At 42.8% G+C, this 21,098-nt stretch overlaps 1 protein-coding gene and 1 pseudogene across 2 annotated transcripts in view; both read right to left on the minus strand.

The window, feature by feature from the left end:
- Positions 1-7,691: 7,691 nt before the first annotated feature.
- LOC137152976 (uncharacterized) lies at positions 7,692-12,109 on the minus strand (annotated as a pseudogene).
- Positions 7,730-21,098, minus strand: part of HDAC4 (histone deacetylase 4) — a 403,085-nt gene continuing 389,716 nt past the window's right edge. For both annotated transcript variants that reach the window (XM_067548627.1, XM_067548626.1), the window contains exons 25-27: positions 17,109-17,193; positions 13,432-13,573; positions 7,730-12,787 (exon numbers count right to left, since the gene is read on the minus strand). In XM_067548627.1, coding sequence (XP_067404728.1) covers positions 12,748-12,787; positions 13,432-13,573; positions 17,109-17,193 — 267 coding nt within the window. In that variant the 3' untranslated portion in view covers positions 7,730-12,747. The remainder of the gene's footprint in view (positions 12,788-13,431; positions 13,574-17,108; positions 17,194-21,098) is intronic.

Consider the following 21,098-nt stretch of genomic DNA (forward strand, 5'->3'; position numbering starts at 1 on the left):
ATCGTCCATCAAGCACGGGAGGACTCAGTTTTTGGCAGAGCGTGCTGTGGGCAAGCTCACCGGTAACTCCGACCCATCTCAAAGGTATTGCTTGTTAGTCACCTATAATGGAATGGACATGAGCAACACATCTTGAAGAAAACAAGGTTACTTACCAGTAACTGATGTTCTTTGAGATGTGTTGCTCATATCCATTCCACTATAGGTGAGTGCATGCCACCGTGCACGGTTCCCAGAACTTTTTTTCCCTTAGCAGACCCCGTAGGGCCGGCTCTGGTGCCCCCTGGAGTCCCATGCACATGCTGGCCCTACGCCCCCTCAGTCCCTTCTTTCTGCCAACTCCAGCAGCGGGGAGGGGGGTGGGTTGTGGAATGGACATGAGAAACACATCTCGAAGAACATCAGTTACTGGTAAGTAACCTTGTTTTCTTCTTCGAGTGATTGATCATGTCCATTCCACAGATCTTAACCTGTTTAGGAAGGGGCGTGGCAGATCCAGGAGAGCAGTAGAGGCACCACCCTCTGGCGCACCATCAAAACTGCCTCCTACTATTGCCCAACCCCCTGGGGGGCCTCTGCTGGGGGGGCTGGGGACGAGCTGTGGGGCTGATTCTGTCTTCTAAGCCCCCTATTTCTGTAGGGTTGAAAGGGCTTGGGCAGAGGCCTTGGTTGCTGCTGCTCCTGGGGCTGTGACTGCCACCTGGAAGCCTGGGGCGTGTACAAGCCCAGGAAGCAAAGCATGGCCTTGGAGACCTTCAGACCGTGCAGCTTCGCATTGGTCTGATCAGAAAAGAGGGCCGACCCATCGAAGGGGAGGTTCTGGATTGATTGCTGCACCTCCTGGGACAGGCCTGAGGATTGCAGCCACGAGTACCATGGAAATAGTGGCGGCTATGGCCCTACCTGCCGAGTCAGCAGCATCACTGGACGTTTGGAGCACTGCCCTAGCCACCATGATGCCTTCATCCAGGATGGTGGTGAAGTCTGCGAACTGATCCTAAGACAGGGCCTCAGCAAATGGCCTGAGGGAGTCCCACAAATTAAAATTATATATCCCCAGGAGGGCCTGATGGTTGGCAGTCCTGAACTGCAGGGCTGCTGTGGAATATATTTTTTCTCCCAAACAAATCCAACTTTTTGTTGTCTTTGTTCTTGGGAGTTGAACCAGGCTGACCTTGCCTGTCCTGCTGGTTGGCTGTGTCCACCAGGGTTCCCGGGGCTGGGTGAGTGAACAGATACTTGAACTCTTCAGCGGGACATTGTACTTTTTCTCAGCCACCTTCGATGTAGGGGAGACCAAGGAAGGGGTTTGCCACAGGGCCTTAACAATTTTGAGGACCCTATCATGGACTGGTAGGGCCACTCTCACTGGGGCAGCTGCCGCCAGCACATTGAAGAGGGTATCATTGTCCTTCACTAACTCCTTGACCTCCAGCCCCGAGTTAGAGGCCACCCACTTGAGCAGCTCCTGGTGCACCCTAAAATCCTCCAGTGGCGCCATGTGGTCCCGGTAGACTGCCTCATCTGGGGAGGAGGAGGAAGACTACTGAGGCGTGTTCTGCGGTTGTTCCCCCACCTGACGAAGGGATGCACCTGTAGAGGGTCCCTCCATGGGGTCCGACTCCTTGTCCGAGGAGCGGTATCTATGGGCCTTCTCCTGTGCTGGAGGCACTCCGCTGACGGGGTGGATTGGGGCCCTAGTCCCACCTGGATGCCCCATGGAGCCCAATAAGGCCATTGTTGCGGCCATTGTCCCTGGGGCCAAACTGGGGCTGACTGCGCCATCTGCTGTGATGCCGTGCGGGGATGCTGGCTGTCCCAATGACTGTTCCCCTGTGGGACCCCGAGCCACTAGACGGGCGGTGCCATGCCCGTCCTCAGTCCCGGGTGCTGTGCCATGCTGGGGACCGTCCTCTCAATGCCTCCAATGTGGAGGACGATGAGGACCGCCTCCGTCACTGCGAGCGGTGCCGACGGACAAAGGAGTGCTCCAAAGAGCTCTCGGTACCAGAGCGCCGTCTCGGTACAGAGGACTTGTGGCACCGCTTGCCCCTTGGTGATCGAGACCAGCGCCACTCTGAACTCCGCGGTGCCGAGCCTGACTCCAGCAACTGGGTTCCGTGTCGGCGACTGCACAGTGCAGGGTCCTTGTATGGTGACTGGGTTCCACGCCGCCTCGGTGCAGGCAAACCCCTCAGTGCCGAGTCCTCCGACGGTGACTGGGTTCTGCGCCACCTTGATGCGGGCGAACTCCACAGTGCTGGAGATCTGGAACAGGAGCTGTCTGAGCGCCACCTGGCGGACCTTGACCGGTGCCGCCTCTTGGTCTGCGCTGCCTCCAGTGCCAGAGACCAACGTCAGCGCCAAGAGGGAGACTCCTCATCCTGAGTCGAAGCAGGCCGGTTCAACGATGCCGACCTGGATCAATTGCTGGGGGAATGTCCTCACTCTAGCCCCGGTGGTCATCTGGTGGGAGATCTTCCTCCCCGTACTGGGGATCTCCACTGTCCGTCGGGGGGACCCAACGTGGGCTTGCCCCAGGACACCGGCCCCTTCTCCCTCAGCGGAGGGGGGCATGGAGGTAGCGTAGGTAAGGCCAACAAGGCTCTTGCAGCCTGAAAAGCCTCCGTTGTCGGCAGGGGCACTCTCCCACTTCCAGGAGTGGGGGAGGCTCCCTGCTCAGAGATGCAGGCACTGGAGAAGACTCGACGGGCCGTGACTGCTGCATCTCCGCACTTGACCCTGCCCACATCGACGGCACAGGGGAGTGTCTGTGCTCTGCGCACAGTCTCCTTCGGCATCGGGGATGTTGCTCGGTGCCCTCTGCACTGAGGTGATGCTCAGTGCCAAGTGGAACGAGACAGCTTGGACGGCGGGCGGAGCGCTACCTTCATGAGCAGGGCTTTTAACCGGATCTCTCGGTCCTTCTGAGTCCGCGGTTTAAAAGCCCTGCAGATCTTACATTTATCTTTCCTGTGCTCTTCCCCCAGGCACTTAAGGCACCGATTGTGGGGGTCGCTGAGTGGGAAAGCCTTCCCGCAGGAGGCACATGGCTTAAATCCAGGCGACCAGGCATGGCCTGGGTGCTTTAAGTCCCTTAGGGATTTCTTATCTAACTACACTTGACACTACTTAACAGCTACTTAAAACTAACTAAACTACTTCGAATAATAAAGAGTTCAAAGAAGGGGAATAGTACTTGCAGAGAGCAAGGCTAGTTCCAGCAACCGTCACGGGCAGAAAGAAGGAACTGAGAGGATGTAGGACCAGCAGTGCCTCATATACCGCAGCATGTGTGCGGGACTTCAGGGGGCATTAGAGCCGGCCCTATGGCGTCTGCTAAGGGGAAAAAAGTTCCAGTAACTGTGCATGGTGGCGTGCACTCACCTATAGTGGAATGGACATGAGCAATCACGCGAAGAAGAACAGCAGTTACTGGTAAGTAATCTTGTTTTACCAAGTATGGGAAACTAAAATTATATTTGAAAAATGCTTTTTAGTGACTTAAAGATGTGGGCTTGGTTTAATTGCTGTCGGATTTTCAGAACTTGTTGGCTTTTCCTGCTCCTTTCATGCCTTTTCACCTATTATAAGTCTCACAATGAACCCCAAGTCTGATTCTATTCTTGCCTGCATGTACTTGCTAGAAAAAACTAAATTAATGTCAGTTTCTTCGGAGGGCTGCTTTCTGTTAAAAGCTGATGTAAAGAGCTGCACAAAGGAAGCCATTTGTGCTGCACAACTAGTATCCCTTCTTTGATGTGGAAGGATGATGCTACCTCTTCTTGAGTGCCATCTACTGGCAACTCATATGTTAACTATTTTGATTTATATGAAGGTAAAGCATAATCCTGTAACATTTAAATACTTTATTGGCCAAACAACCTCAGGTCTCACACTCAGTCTAAAGGCATTTCTCTGTCTGTTTGTCTGGATGTAACATGATGACTTCTGGAATGCTGCATCCAATCAATTCCAAAATGTCAGGGAATGTTCTAAGCATCAGTGGGCAGAATCCTACTGATTTAAGTGAAAATCGAAAAACCACAAAAGCCATTAGCATTTGAAAGGTTGCTCTCTTGCTCAACTTGCTGACAGCTGCCAAACAGATTTAGGAGTGGAGTTCAGTCAGCAAGGGGAGACAGAGGATGGAGAGAGAGAAGGCTTCCTTCCTCCCTTCTGATGATAGACAGACAAGTGAGCCAGCAGAAGAGTAAGTAAAACCAGGTGCCCTGTTATTCAGAAAGGGCAGGAATTTATTTAGGTATGTAGAGGGCCCTTACTTCCATACAGTATGAGCACCTCAGAATGGTGCTTCCTCTTACACTTACGGGTGTTTCAAGGATAGCTTTAATAAAGCGTCTATACAGTAAGGAGATAAGTGTCTCTAAGTGGACAGATAGCAGGGCAATATTTCCAGTCCCTATTGCCATCCTCAAGTGCAGAGTTAAGGTTGCGGGGCTGTCTTGGGTGATGGATGACTCTGCCTGTGAAATTTCTAATTTTCTGACATTTGGGGTTTGCGTATCTAGTTCCAGGCAGGGAACTGGATATGCAAAAGCTTTACCTTAGCTGAGCATTTCTCTGGCTTTCTGACTTGAGTTATGGTTGTGAACTTCCAATTCAGCAATGTGTGAAAATCTAACCTGTTCTCAAGTGCTCAAAAACAATGAGTTGGTGCACAAAAAATTGAGAGATCCTTTTTAAAAAAATCATGAGATTTAAATAAAAAAAACCCTCAAGTTTTGTATTTGCCTTCTGGGTTTAACCCTTTAGAAGTTGCATTTTCAAGCTCTTCCCTGCTATCATGAGGGCTAGAAACTTTTAAAAAAATGCAATTCTCATTATCATGTGATTCCAGGAGCTGGGGCTTTAAGAAAAGACACCAAATAATATCACAAGAATTTTGATAAAATCACGAAAGTTGGTGACACTGGGTAGCAATCTTAAAGCTGTTTTCACAGGGGAGCACTACATGCTCCAGCCGAAAACTGCAGCATGAGCCAGTAGAACAATGGGCAACTGCTCCTCTTCCCTCCCCAAACCTGCACCTGCTGAATCTCATAGGGATCTATCCTTGCCCTTCAATGTCTACATTAAACTGCATACAAAGCTGGTGAGAGTCCATGGACTTTGCTGTCAACTGCACCCTGATGACACCTGTTCAGATGATTAACCAGCACCATCACAATGCTTAGATGAGATCTGCATCTGGCTGAAGAACAGCTGGGACAAACACAACATAGACAAGTCCAAAGTGAAGCTGGTCGGAAGGAGAATATGAAATTACCCAGAGAAATGGCCATTTCACAATCCCCACGCCCATATACCACCATCCACTGGGGGCACATGTGAAACTTCAAGGTCCTGTTTGACTGGATACCTAGCTCGCAGGAGCAGATAGCTTTAGTGGTGACAAGACCCTTCTTCCACCTCTGATTTGCCAGGAGTCTTCACCCTACCACTGAGCGGAGACCTGGGCCCTGTGATCCATGCATTAGAAATCTCCAGACTGGATTGCTGTAACTCTTTGCATCTGGAAGTGAAGGTGACTACAATGTGGAGGCCCCAACAACAGCCCGTCCTCAGTGGGATGGGGCACTGTAAATGCAATGATGCTGTGCTCCCATCCCTGCACTGGCTCTCCCAGCTAGCTTTTAGCCCTGATCTTCCAGCCAGCAACAGTTTAGTGCCCGGCTCCATCAATGACTACATCTACATGCATAACCCACCACGGCAGCCAGCTCTGCTGGGATAATGCATCTTGCAGAGCTCAAGGCAAAGCATGTGAGAGTCAGAGCGAAGACATTCTTGATTGATGGGACAGCTATGGAACAATTTCTCATGGAGATTAGATAAATCTAGAATCTGACCACTTCTGGGCCATGCTGCAAGACCCTCCCACAAGAGCCAAATTTATTGGGGAGGGAACGAGGGGCAGGGAATATCCCAACCAGAGTCTCATCTACCAGGGAAGAGCAGAAGCCACAAAAGGTCTGCTAGGGACATTGGTATGGAGACTTAACTTACCTGGGAAGCACTTACATATTACACTGATGAGCACTCTAGAGAACTTTGAGATAGATTATGCTCTTTGAAGGTTTTCATTATCTGTAATCACCATCACCACCTGCTTTCATGTCTCATTCTGGAATGTGTTTCATACTAATGTGGTGAAATGATGTATTCCTACTGTTTTATTGCAGTTGATGTAGAGTAACTTCAGAAGGCTGCATCATGATGGTACCTCATGGTAGTTTTTTGGAACACCGATAGGATACTCTTCCTTCTCCTAGGTTTCGGTATGTGGTCGTGAACAGATGATGAAGTAATTCAGTTAATTATCTTCCTGTTTGAGAAGGTATGTGTGTGTGTGTTAACGTTGGAGCATGACCTCTAGGATATGAGGTTACAAATTACGGGTGGGATTTTCAAAAGCACCTAACTAACTCTGGCCTACTCTGCTCCCATTGAAGCCGGTTAGGGATCTGAAATTGACTTCAATGGGAACAATTTGGCCAGCATGTTGATGAGCTGTCTGACCTCTGAACAGACTGGCAAATTTATTGGGTTTGTGGGAAACATGCAGACTGAAGTCTTCTCACATATTAAGCCCCCTCATGTATGAAAACAGACATTTGAGTCAAACTTTGAGAGAACTTTTGAAAACCCCAGACGCACTATATCTACTTCCCACCCCACAACGCTCTTCAACACTGCCCCCCATCTCCTAGAAGAACTTTGTCTTAGAGAGGTGCCACCTTTAACAGCCATTTGTTCTGAGTTTCTGATTTGTTTGTTTCAGATCTCTTTAGTAACCCCAGAACTATAGCTTATAGCACCATTATACTCAAAAAAAGACAAACACTTGTGCCTCTTTGCCCATTAATTTCAGCATGATTATATTTGGGTTTTGAGAGCACACATATTCCCTATTGGTAGTTAATGCTTTTTGAATATTTTAACATTGCAGCAGGCTTCGAGTACAATTTTAAAGTTATTATAATTTATAACTTGTATAACAACTTGTTTGCATACAATAAAAATGTGATGTGTTAAAATGGGGCAGTTAGTTTTCTTAATAGCATGTATGCTGGTTGTTTTCATTTCCTCCTCCTTTTAGATTTGCGCAAGAGATCTGGAAATACTGAGACTTTCCAATCAAAAATGTTTTGGGAGAAATTGAAGGCCCTGATCCTGCAAACCCTGCATCGATACTTAACTTCATGCACTGTGAACTTAAGGGAGCTTCTCATGTGTGAATAGATAAGCATGTGTATGAGTGTTTGCAGGATCAGGGCCCAGATTTTGAGACTAACTCAGCAAGTTCTGGTCTATGGCATCTACTGTTCCATAGTCCTTACACATTATAGATGCTTAATTTATTGCCTTAGTGGTATATTCTCCTTCTGATGCACATGCAAAAAATTTCATTAACATCCTTTGGAGAATATACCTCTTAAGCTATACAGCAGACAATTGTGGGTTTAACCTCAGAGAAATTTTACATTCAGTTCACTAGAAGGTGTCGTAAGAAATATGCTTAAATGTCCACAGACAAACAATAAACATGTTGCTGCTAGCAGAATATCAGAACTTCTTTTGTTAGATCAAGGAATATTTGGAAAACATTTAAACAGGTAAACAGTTACAAGGCAACAAGACTCATCCGAACAACTAAATAGGAAACATCAGCTACAAAGAAGATCACTAAGAGAAACAAAGATGGTATTATAATTAACTTTCTTTTTATTTACACCACAAGAATAACAAGTTGTCATAATGTGGTACAAAATACTGGACTCCTAATAAAGTTGAAATTGAAGTCGGTACTGTCAGAGAAAGACACCATTGGCCAGTAAAAAAACAAAAAACAAATAAAACAAAAACAAGAATGAGAAAAAAAATTCCAACTCCATCAAGTAAAAGAAAGGACCATCAGAAAATTTTAGCACAAAGAATGCTACCATCACTTAAAGTAGGGTCCATACAAGAAGAGTGAAATTGTGTCTAAATTACAGAGTAAACCGGTAGCTGCTACCAATGGTGACATCATACTGAGCATGTATAGGTATAAAGTAGAATATAATATAGTTACAACTTTGATACTACATATCTGTAATAAGCTCTTGGGTGAATAATGTTCAAACCCATCCCCCCCTTTATATATATATATATATTATATATTATATATATATATATAAGTTTGTCATCCTCATAAATTGGAAAATAGCGCCTCCACTATGGAGCACAGAAAAGTGTTAATTTATTTTCTTTCAATAGGATAGTTTTTGATCAATATCAAAGAATATGAAGCTGAGCTGAGAACAAACCGAGCTTCATCACAATGAAGAAACGTTTTTTATTCCTTTTGATGTAAAGTCTTATTTTAAACCACAGTGCTTGCACAGTACACGACTGTTTAGAGTGAAATTTAGCTAGACATTTCAAATTAAAAAAGTTAACAGCTGTGAAGAGTTAACTCTTTAAAGTCCTTTTTTTCCTCAGAATTAATGACTACGTGTTGACAAAGGGATGTGCCCAACTCCCTGCCCTCCCAGCGAAAACAAAACAAAAATCAACAAAAAGAAAAAACGCAACCAAACTTTTGTTTTAAAATGACACAGGCAGTTTGTGTGTTCTGTGTAGTTTCCCTAAAACACTGGTTTCCACATAAATACAATAAACTCTATTATTGATAAGTCACAAGTGCTAGATAAACTTTTTCTTCTTAAAATGAGAAATGTTTAAGTAGTCCTTTTTATTTATCTTTTTACAATAAAAAGCATAATTTCTTAAGTTCAGTAAGACGCAATTCCCCCTCCCCCCATTCTACTTCCTTTCTGTGTGTGTTTGACAGAAAATTGCCTCAACCTTTGTCTTTGCAAATCCCACAAGAAGGGGGAAAAACCTTTTTTTTTTTTTTTCAAAGCTGCCAAGTTTGGCGTGCAAAATCTGTATACAATATAAAGACATGCCAACCTTACAGACCATGCAACCTCAAGGTGTAGGAAACTTAAAAAAATATATTCATATATATTTATATATATTTATATATAATCAGTGCCCATAAAACATGTGGGCCCAAAAAGTTTACAAAAAGGAAGAATGGAATGAATACATGACTGCGACTAATAAAAAAGGAATGTTTTGTATCGAAAGTAAAAAACAAAATAATCAATTGTGTACTGCAAACTGGGATTTGCTTCTGTGTAAGACAATTCGAAGATGTTGCTTCCTTTCCAAACAGGCAAAAGAAAAAAAATTATTGTACTGGGCCACCCCAAAGGCTCAGCTGCAATGTGATGCATTGTGTTGGTGGAACAACTTCTGGTCTCTTGATGGTGGAGCTCAAGTGCATCATGCTTGGGTTCAGGAAGGGAAGTAGTAAGGAAAGGGAATGAGTGCTCACTGAAGCTACCTGCAATGCACCTCTTTGTTAGCTACTCCAGATAGTTTGCTAACATTCCCCTCAGGACTGGATGCTCGCTGACCCAGGCTGAGCAACATTTCAGTAGCCTTCTAAGAAAATGAAGAGGCCAAAAGCTCAAGGGATGAAAAATGGTGGTCCCCAAAATGAGAACCTCCTTTCCCTTCTAACTGCACCAGTCAAGGTCAGACAGACCACAGAGCACCCAGACTTGACCCATGGAGTGGGTTTAGGTAAGTAAGGTTTTAGCCAATCCAAGTGATCGGGACTTTGGAGAAGACTGACAAGTGGAAAGTCTTGGTAAGTCTTTCCATTGATGCTACACACTTAGTGAAATGATTTAAAATAAACGAACAATGCATCTTGAAAGTGAAAATGGAAGGATACTGAATATCTCAGGCTATTGCCAATCATCTAATTTAAAAGAAATCAATTCAATCTGTCAGCGACGGCTCACAAGGAAAAAAGGAACACAAATATTTTCCACAACTGATACTAAAATTGTTAATAAAAAAAATAAAAGGTCTGGAGATAAAAGTGATCACGTATATGTTAATATTGCCAATATTTATAAATGGGTAAATGATTTAACATATGAAATCATAGGATTCCACAGCCAAATTATGCTTTAGATCACAGCAGCAAAGTGGTCATTTTAAAAACCAAATGCATATGCATATTTTATATTTTTATATTTGAACCTTACTGTTAGAATATATCGAGGACAGTTCTAACAAACAAAGCTGTTCATAATTTTAAATGTATTTGGGTTAGCAAATACTCAAAGATAGTACTGTCTGTTTTTAAATTCCATTATAAACTTAAAACAAAACAAAGAACACTCTTGCACTTGCTCACTTTTATGGTATGTTTCAAATTCTTTTCAGAAGCCTAAATTCAGTACATTCTGAATGGAATGAAAACAGCTACTTCAAGAACTGGAAAATAAGTTAATATAAAATGACCCCATCAGTTGTCATAATAATAAAAAATGTAAAAATACCCTTGGTTGTTCAGATAAGGGCTCAGCACTATCCTACACTGCTTTTAAAAGGTATATGTATCAATTCGATCTCCTTTAGACACCTAACTCCACAACTCAAGGATTAGCTGCTTATACTGAAGGCCAGCTCCAAAAGGCAATAGGGAAAAATCAATGGAGCTGAAGATTAAAACTCTCTCACCCAACAATGACTTCATCTTAAAAATAAATTTTAAAAAAAGTTATTTGGAGGACTAAAATTACAATTCTAACAATGGTGGTTCAGAAAGATGTTTAGTGTGTGAGAGTGAATGCTAGTTGCCTCAATAGGGTCTGGTAAGCCTTCAACATGGTAGCTACTAATGCCATATATAATCCTCACCACAATCCACATGGAGGATATGATACACCACCCATTGTAATACTACTATGCTTAAGGTAAGAGAACTCCTTAATTTCTTTACACAGCTTCTATCAGAGAACTGAGGAAATATACAATCATTGTATCATACAAAAAAGACCATTGGATTCTCCTCTTTTAGTTTAAATGCACACTTTCTGAAAATAAACTCTGACAATCTGCAATGGTTCCTTACACCCGTGGAAAGCTGCTCACTGTACAAAAGACTTTAAAAAAAGAACAAACAAACACCACAGAAAGTAATATACGAGTATGAGATTAGGGAGGAAAAAAGTTTAGACATGGTGACCATTCAGAAAAACAATTGCCAAATGTAAAATAAATGTAAGATTCACACAAACAAGGCTTCTTTAGGGGTTCTGTGAAATATCAATATAAAAATTAACAGCAAATTCATAATCTTTGCTTACAAAACTCTTTTTTTGGTTAGAAAACCTTAAATTAAAATACAAATGTTTAGGGTAGTTGCCCAGTGGCTAATGTGTTGGTGTTCTGAAAACTTTCCAAACTGGTTTTAAAATGCTCAAGTTTCAAACTAGTCTCATTCCAAAAGCATCTTTACATTCCAATTCACAAATAAATCTTTCACTAGGGACCTTTCAATAGCTATTTTTGTAGTCTGCATTTATTATATATATTTTATATAAATGCATTATAAATATTTATCAATAATTAATAAGAATCAGATTTCTAAGCTTGGAATACATTTGTAATATACATTTTATATATATCTATATTTATACCTAACAATTTAAGCAATATCTCATGCTAGTTGCTTTTAATAAAAAGCATTCCAATCTTAAAACTGCAGTTGTGTCTATTGCATGCTTCAACACCCAAACTGATAAATTCAATTTCTACATAATGTCAGAGAGAAAATGTTTGAAAATGTATTTTAAAAACTGGTTGAATTTCAAAGACCCAACAGTATTTGCCACTTCCTCGGCAACTACCTTAATTTTTTTTTTTCAACAGCAATAAAACAAAAAACAAAAACAAAAAATACAAACTTGTAGACTGTTTTGGAGATACTCTATCGAGCTGATGCCTGCTTCCAGTAATCATGCCAACACTTCCTTTCCAATGGCTGTTCTTGGCTTTCTCAGAAGAAATACATTGACAAACTGCTGCTGTTCTTTTTCTTAAGGCATTGTTCCTCAAACTTCAGAAAATCCAGCTGCACCAAATTCATCAGCTCAATTAAAAAAAAAAAAGGCACAAACTCATCTTCAGATGGCTTTGGAGTTACTAAAGCCGACTCCTTCTGAGCTACCATTTCCTCTTTTTTTGTTTGTTTTCTTTTTAATATATATATATATATATATATATACTATATATAGACTAGTCCTCTTTCCCCCACCCTTCCCATTAAAAATACACCATCTCGCATTGTTCTGGTTTTGAAGAGAATGTCTGACTCACAGGTAGGCGAGAGCCACTTAAAAAAAAATCCAAGAAACAAAACTACAAGATGGGTTGAGTGGTTCAAATGGAGACTGCTGAATTGTGGGTAATCAAACTTTAAGCACCAGTTTTCAATGAAGTTTGTTTGTTTGTGTGTCATTGACTCTTTGATTTAATTATTTATTTTTTAGAAAAATATTGACAACTTTGCCAAAGACTTCATGGGCTTCATTCCCTTTACGGCTTCCATTGAGGACCCAAGGAAGAGTGCCCAGCACGTTTGTCTTCAGCATTGCTGCTTTTCACCAGCATTTTTCCTTTTCTGTATATACTGTATACATGTGTATATATATGGAGAGATTTTTCTGTTGCTGTGTTTTACACCTGGCTGTCCCTTCTGTATTCTGTAAGAAAACCATGCCAGGACGCAGGAGTAACAAGAGAAAGCTTCTTGGCAGAGCTTCAAGACAAAGACGAACAAACAGGAGAACTCCAGCTCAAAGTTGAATGCTACAGGGGAGGCTCCTCTTCCATGGGTTCATCATCTGGCCTGTAAACGTCACCCGAAGGAGGCAGGATGGAGGAAGGAGAAGGAAAGGGGCATGACAACGATGAGAAATTAGCAACATGCTGTGTACAAAAGTATTACACTTTCTCTTCCGCACAAAAGTGTATTTTCCCCAAAACTCTCGCCACCACCCCGTTTATGAACCCTTTCCCACCAACCCATGTAAGTGTCACTCACCCAGTCTATTAAGAATTAAACTGTCTTTTCAGTATTTTGGAGAGTCTGTCACAAGTGGAAAGAGCAGCGATTCTCCATGTTTTCTAGAGTTCAAAATCATTACATCAAAGAGCTGACATCCTTCCAGTCTTGATGAACCTGTGTGCTTGGCTGCTTTATACCTGAGCAGCTGGTGTTTACAACGTATTAAGATTCAAAATGTGGTTGGTGCTGTCACCTTTGTCCTTGCTAGTCTGAGAGGGTGTAATAAAACAAAGGGGCAGGAGCCACTTACTGTTGAAATAATTACCCTGATGATAGGGGGAATGTGGCCAGTTAAAAGGAAATGACAAAAAGATTGACTCAAACTATGGACTGTGTCCCCAAAAGGTTACAAACATCACTGTCCATGCTACTAATAGCTCCCATCTCTGAGATGTGTTAGATGGATGGGAGTGAAGGGGACTCACCTTTTCTCAGCTGGCTTCACAGCCACAGACAGTGATGCCATGGCTGTTACGGTTTCTGCTTCTTCGGTCTCACACTTCTGTGCCTCAATCAAGGAGTACCCTACTGTGGAGGAGTAACGCTGGAGTGAATGCCAGTACTTGCCTAAGTGAGACACACAAAAACAAACTGTTAGGCCAACTGTTGTACCACAAAGCACCCCTTCTTCTCAGTTAGTATGAAAAGTGGGTGTTTTTAGTGGCGTCATGATCTTACAGGCTGACAGAGCCTGGTAGTTTAAACATTATGAGTGAGAATTTCAAAGCACTCAGCACTGGCCTCTCTCAAATCCCACCAAAGCCTTTGGTAAAACTTCCATTGACTTTTCAAAACTGAGCACTTTTGAAAAGCTCACGCTACCCATACAGGAATCATATCACCAATCTATTAAATGCAACCACATCAGAGCCAGTCTCATCCCTCCTCTCCAGAGCCTACGGAGGGCTGGGATTTATGTGGGGAAGATACGTCCTTCCCCCTTAAGTCCCGTGCAGCTTACAAGGAACGTAAATACAGCCTGAATCTGTATTAATTTATCATGGATCCCTCCCATCCTCAGAGCTGCAGCTGGAAGCTCCAGCCTGGTGGTGGGGCGCTCGTGGAGGTGGCTCTGGAGGAGTCTTGGCTAGGGTTACCACATGCCCAGGTTTTCATGGACATTGCTTCTTTTTCGAGCCTCCCTCCTTTGTCTGGGTGGATTTTTCAAACAGGCAATGTCTGAGATTTTTTAAAAGCTGATGCTCCATCTCAGAAAGAGCCCCAATTGGCCTGCTTCCCAATTGGTCCCTGCCCTGCAGCCACATCTGCTAGATCCTGCACACCCAGGCCCAGCTCCCAGCCCTAGGGAGGGGAATCCTGAGGAAAGGAATTGACAGATGGCTGGCACTGCTTCCTCTGCCACTGTGACAGGGAGCAATGCTGCCCTCCCACCTCCAGTGAATGCCCGTTGCAGGTACCGCCTTGAGCGTCTCCTCCTCCCTTCCCCCCTGCAATGTCCTCTTTTTGGAACCTGACATATGGTAACCTGTGTCTTGGCTGGTGTGGGTGGATGCATGCAGACTCTGAGTTCCTTCCCCTAGCTGTGGGCTGAGAGCAACTGCAACAGAGCCCCTTCCAGGACTCCCCTAACACATGGAACATCTCTGTGCCTTTGCCTACTCCATTTAGCCAAGTTGATCATGCTGAGTTTGGAGGGGATGGGAAAGGGGACGCAGAAGGAAGAGGCTTCATGGCTGGTCCAGTCCAGAGGATTATTTATGAACAAGTATCTTTCCCCACACACTGGGGATGGGATGAAGTGGAGGATACTGCTCACAGCTGCCCCAACGTTTGGCTCCCAGATCCAAGTTAGCAACAGCTTAAGGCAGGAGTGCTGAACCACCGCTGTCTGCATGGCCAGAGCCAGAAAAACCTTTGCTGCACCTCTTCTACCATTACAAAGCCTCCAGAGCCCCATAGACAAGTCTGAGCTGCCTCTGGTATTTGCCAGCAGAGAGATGAAGCCCAAATGTCTCAGACAGAGGGAGAAGTCATGGGTCAAAAAACTGAACAAGTCATCAGCGCTTTTAGTGTATTTCTTCATTTGTCAGTGCAACGCCATATACTCTGATGGCTCACAACACAGTAAGGGGGAAAAATGCCATAGTGATTTTGAAGCCCTGGATACATTAAGTCTGGAATAGAGATATGGTTTTAAAATCACCACCATGACCAATTTAGCATCAAGAGCTGCGGAAAGGAATCTGGTATACAAGTGCTCTATCTGAAGATCTGTTTATCTGATAAATATGCTGGCCAACATGAGGTAACGACAGCCTTCCAAAGCTAGAAGCTGATTAGTTCTCCATACGGAAAATCTAATTTACTTACTACATGGTAACTATGATGATTCACCATGCTAAACAGTCTGGCTAATTCTACAGCAGCAGTACAATTATTAGCCGAATATCTGGCACTAGTGCCATGCTACTATTTTAACATATGTTATCACAGCGGTGTTGTCATAATAAAGATCTGTTTTTAAGTAACTGTTTATCTTATTTAGCTATGTAAACCAGCATATAATTAACTACTTAAATTGTCTTCGCAAACAAAATATTTTGCTAGAGGCAACAATTTTTCAGTATGTCTGAATTTTACACCTGGGCACAGCACAAGGGAATGTTCATTTAATGAGGCTGCTTCTGAGAAATCAGGGGTAAAATCCAGGTGCCATTGACGTCAGTGGGGGTGGGTCTCATGATTTCACTCCAGTGTGCCTCCTTCAGATAATAAGGGGCATTTAGAATGAAAGTGGAATGAGGAGGTGGAAAGGTCAACATAGTCTAAAGTCAGAATTACTGTCTGCCAAGATCCCTGGATTCTGTGGCCATTCAATGCAGGAAGAAACATGAGAAAAAAAACTCTTCTGCCAAGCACTGCTAGAAACATTGTTGAACCTGCTTCTTATTCCCCACCTGAAGCTCTATGGCTGTTTGGAAACCCTATTAATTCCTGGTTTTGAAAAAGTTCATAACACCACCATACCTGACCTACGTTTAGGTGAAAAAGCAGCAGCCGGGACATTGGATTCTTAAAAATCCTCAGAAATTGAGAGCTAAGGAAAAATATACAGAAACAGGAAGGATGGTTTTTTGGTTAATGGGCTGGAGTAAATAAATGGGTTCAATTGCTGACTTGGCCACAGACTGCCTGTGGGGCCTTGGGCAAGACACTTACGGCAAACTTTTCAAAAACACCCAAATGATTTAGAAGCCTAAATTCCATTTTCAAAAGTGATTTAGGCACTTAGGAGCCAGAGGCCCATTAACTTCCAAAGAGACTTAACCTCCTAAGTAACACTCACTTTTGAAAATTTTGCCCTTAATTCTTCAGGTCCTTAGTTCCCCATCTGTAAAACGGGGACAACACTTTCCGTCTCCAATTTGTCTGGTCTATTTAGCTTATAAGCTCTTTAGGACAGGTTCTTCTATGTGTACAAGTTTGGCATAACAGGGCCCCAATCTTGCCTGGGGGCTCTTGGAGCTACAAACAAACAGAAGCAGCAGAAGAGTTCAAAGTGCTCCATGCAGACATGGTAGCATTTTATTTTTAAAAGCGTAGGCAAGCGCACCCAAGCCTATGATTCCACCACTTCTACCCAATGCTGGGCTTAACTTTTATCAATGTTGATTCTTAAGAAGAAGTGGTAACAATTCCCAATTCAACAAATCATCCTGCAGTCTGACATCATGTTTGAACACTACAGGTATGTCTACACAGCCTGGGACAGCGAGTCACCCAGCCCAAAAAAGTCAGGTTTGTGCTACCATACAAAAAACTGCATGGACAGCGCTCTGAAGTTGTGGTTCATCCCTCCCGGTGGTGGGGTGCTTCAGAGCCTAAGCTCCAGCCTGAGTCACAATGTCTACATAGCTACAATGATGCACCTCTACCTCACATAACATCTTGCATGATCATCTCGGGGCTGCACCAGGTATGTTTGCTGTACAGTTACCATCAGCAAACCAGCCAAAGTAAACAAAGTCGATCTCGGTAGAATGTATTTACTATAATCGTTAAGATGACGGAGGTGTCAAAACAGCACTGCCTGCAGAGAGCTCAGAGGAGAATTATCTGAGCCAAGCTTATATATACTTACTGTGTATCTCAATTACTTTTTCCATGGAATGCACTGCATTAGCATTTGCTCTCTGCTGCAAAACTTTCTCTGGAAGAGGATCAAGCTAAAAAAAATGGAATAGAAATAGCAGAGAATTTTAAATTCATATTACTGTACATATTCTGTGTCCAAGTGTTCAAGACACTGTATATACTGTAATCTGTACTGAGTGCCCAGTCCCCTCCTTTTATTTCCACTATCTGATCCTACTTAAAATTTGGGATATGAAAATTTTCTAAACAGTCTTCTCATTATTGCGTACTTCACACACTTACAGATGTACTACATTTGATGAATGGAAGTTGAAAAGAAAACTTGAGGGATTAAATTGTCCAGTGCCATGAACCTTTAGTAGTATTTCTGAAGTTTAGGCTCTGGATGAGTTTTCAAAGGCATGAGCTGTATCAGCTCCTGCAGAAAACTGCATGCGCACAATATAAAAAGTTAACAGTTCCAATCCAGTTTAAATTTGAGTGACTGCTACCACCTAATCTATTCTGCGACCTCTTTCTCACATGACCTCTTATATCATTTCCTTCTATTTCTTCCAGCATACTGACCCACTGCTCTACCATTGCCACAAGCCATTGTGTGGCCCAAGGATACTGCCAGCAACAGAATGTGAATATTTTCATGCCTCCTAATGTCCAAAGACCCAACAGCTTCAGTAGTGTCCACCTCAAAAGTTGTGCAGGACAGGATCCTTTTTTTAAGGACCTTAGAACATGTGCAACTGGATGGGATGCCTGGCCTTTGATAGTCATAAGCAGTCTTAGAATAGCCACTCAGCTATGGTGGAGCTAGGCAGAGCCCCGTTTTACCATCTCCCCCGCCTTTCATTTATCAACAAACATATTTCATCTGTCAGTTACTGTGGTGCAGAGAGAAATATTAACGAGGGGGAATGCTGTTTTTTTTTTTTTTTTTTTTTAAAAGCCTGTGTATAAGATACTACGTAGATCTATTTCTACATAAAGTCTGAAGTGTAAGAACTAAACAGTATGCAAGGTAAAGGGGACTGAAAAATGTTAGATACCAGCCCTACATGTTTTCCCAAAAAGAGTAACTTTTTAGTTCCTTTGAACTCCTAATCCAATGTATGTATTTACTTGTAACTTTCCCCCAAATTAAATCTCTGCCCTAAAAGTAAATGGCATAATTTTGGTTAGGACAAACATGACTTTTCATCCATTACAAAGGAACTGAAATGCTCCTTTAACTCTCTACTCAACAAAACCTTAAGTGCAAAGCCACCGGTGGTGCCTCCATAATAAGGAATTCTTTGTAACTCTTACCATCTGCTGGGTCAATCTTACCAGGGCAGATAGGCATTCAATCCATATGTTAATCTTTATGAAATTTGTGCTGAAGTTACTATGCATAGAGAATTGTGTTATGAACTTTATACTCTGATGTTGCTTCCCCCCCTCCTCCGAAATAATGAGAAACAATGAGAATAAGGTGCCAGAATTGAAATTGCAAGCTGAAATGGGATACTTTTTAAAAAGTCCCTAGATCCTAAATGATACTATGTGCACATAAGATTGCCTTTCGGGGCTCAAGCACCTTTGCATTGTAAATGCAGACAGGACATGAACTGCTTGTCTCTGTTCTCATCCGAACCCACACCTCCCAACCTTAGCAATAAAAAGATGTTCATTCATAAGCATCTTAGGCAAGGGAACATCTTAGTTCCCCTAAAAAGAGTGTTTAGCAACTACAGTAACCCACAGAAGCTTTTCTGACACCTTGTCTATAGTAGGAGGGTGTAGTTATACTGGGATAGCTATACTGGCAAAACTTCTTGAATGGACACAGTTGTAGCAGTTAAATGTGCTGATGTGGGTGTAGCCTATGACAGGTCCCCGAACACCATAAGCCATAACCGTGACTGGGTCTATACTATGCGTGCTTTGCAATATAGCTATACCAGTATACTATACTGGGAAAGTGCTCTTAGTATAGGCACTAACCAAGCTTTTGCTGGCTTAGCTTATTCCAGTCTCCCCTCCTCCTGATCTGATTCAAATAAGCAATACCAGCAAAAACTCAGTTGTGCCATTATAACTTTGACTATACTAGAGGCTTTTGGTGGCATAGCTATGCTGGTCAGAAATCACACTTCTTCACACCTGTGACCAACACAGATATGCTGCCAAAAATCCGTAATGTAGATCGGACCTGTATAAGCACAGTTTTACTGACAAAATTACATCTACACTAGGGATACCAGCAGCGTAGCAATGTTAGCTAAAAGAAATAGTCACCCCCTACCTGGGCAAAAATTGCTGACAAATGTTTAAGTGTAGACCAGACTTAATAGAGAACAGCAATGTTTAGAATTGAACACGATATAGTGACAAAAACTCAAACCCAAAGTAGTTCATGTTTTAACCTATGCAAGCTACCCTACTCCATAGGAGAGCATAGTCACCTCCCACACCTGGGGAAGTATATTACAAGGGGATCAGATTTAATTTGGTGCATTAATGAATAGTGAATTTCCATTTGAAATGCATTTGCCATGAAAAAGTTCTTGAGTACGCCTTTTAGAAATAAATGGCACCCATGGCATAGGCCATTTCATTTTACGTGCATAGAACCTTTGTGGCATTTGGGGGTAGGGGAAGGAAGGATTGAAAAAAGAGCACGGAAAACCCCTCTAAATTCTTCTTTGATTACATTTCCTTCTGCTTTTCTGGAATAGATTTTCCTCGTGTCAGATAAAAAGAAGGCCAAAACCATTCACTGTAAAGGAATTCCAAACGAGAAGCATGCCGTGAATATGTTGACACTGGGAAAGCCACAGTATTTCACTCCAATGTCAGACAGGAATAGCTGTGTGGTTGAAGGGAAGCAAGTGGACCAAAAAAAGCAATACCCTTTTAGGAAGACTTAGAAACTGCATTTCAATTAATTACATTGGGGTGGAGGGAGGATCCAGATAGCACCGCAGTACACTGCACTCTATAGCCAAGGGCCCTATAATCCAGTTGTGGCGTGATAGCTAGAATGATCTAAAACTTTGCCCAAATCTCATTCTGATCCTGTGGCCTTCAACCAATAAAAGAATTTTTTTTTTTTAAATTAAAAAACTGTTCAAAGCAATACTGTTTCACTTGATGTTTTCACATGATTTGTTTAGCTTTTGGAAGAGGCAGAGAACGAGGCTGCGACTATTTTAGCAACAGAATGTAAAAACCCCTCCTCCTCCTGTGTGCACAAATCAAGAACAAATGGACTTCTGTCAAAGTGTTTGTTTAGTCAAAGCGTCTGGGCAGGAAGTGAGAGATGCAGGACTAACACAAATCTCATTTTGTTCAAATAGCCCCAGACACTGCCACGAGTAGCAATGTAAGGGCTTTTTTTTTTGTATACAGAGGGGCAAAAGCTTTTTGGCTAATATTTTATAGTGGGCTAGTCTGTTCAGGATCAGAAAAATACCCCTCAAAAGCTATGGCATCTTTTCCCTTTAATGAAGTCACCAAGGCATTTTGGCTACAATCGTTATACCTACGGCACTTGCTTCAGTTCCCATTAAGACTGAAAAATCCTTGTTCAGATAAAACACATTGTGATGATAAAGGCTTTTCTTAGGGAGCCATGCTGCCAAGTGAGTACAGGAGCTGGCTGGGTGCGCCTGGGGGAGCACCCTTATCTTCAGTGGATATCCCAAGGTGCACACTGATCACAGGGGATCTGCCAGTTCTGGGAGTGTCACTCCTACCGTCTTTTGCCCACATGCAGGAATGTTACAAACATTTTAATATGGCATATCTGTGATTCTGAAAGGGGTGGGTTAGGTGTTAGTGCTACATCATGCTAAAAGAACGGAATGTCCCCCTCTGGAGCAGAGATCAGATCTGGAGTATGTTACAGAGGAAAATAAAAGTTTGGTTTGTTGTTGTTCTTTTAACTATTGTCCCTTTGTGGGCATTAGTTCCCTTTATTATTATTTAATATAAACTT

This window comes from Emydura macquarii, unplaced genomic scaffold, assembly GCF_026122565.2.
Source record: "Emydura macquarii macquarii isolate MOO-44397 ecotype Brisbane River unplaced genomic scaffold, CSIRO-AGI_Emac_v2 contig_1253, whole genome shotgun sequence".
Lineage (NCBI taxonomy): Eukaryota > Metazoa > Chordata > Testudines > Chelidae > Emydura > Emydura macquarii.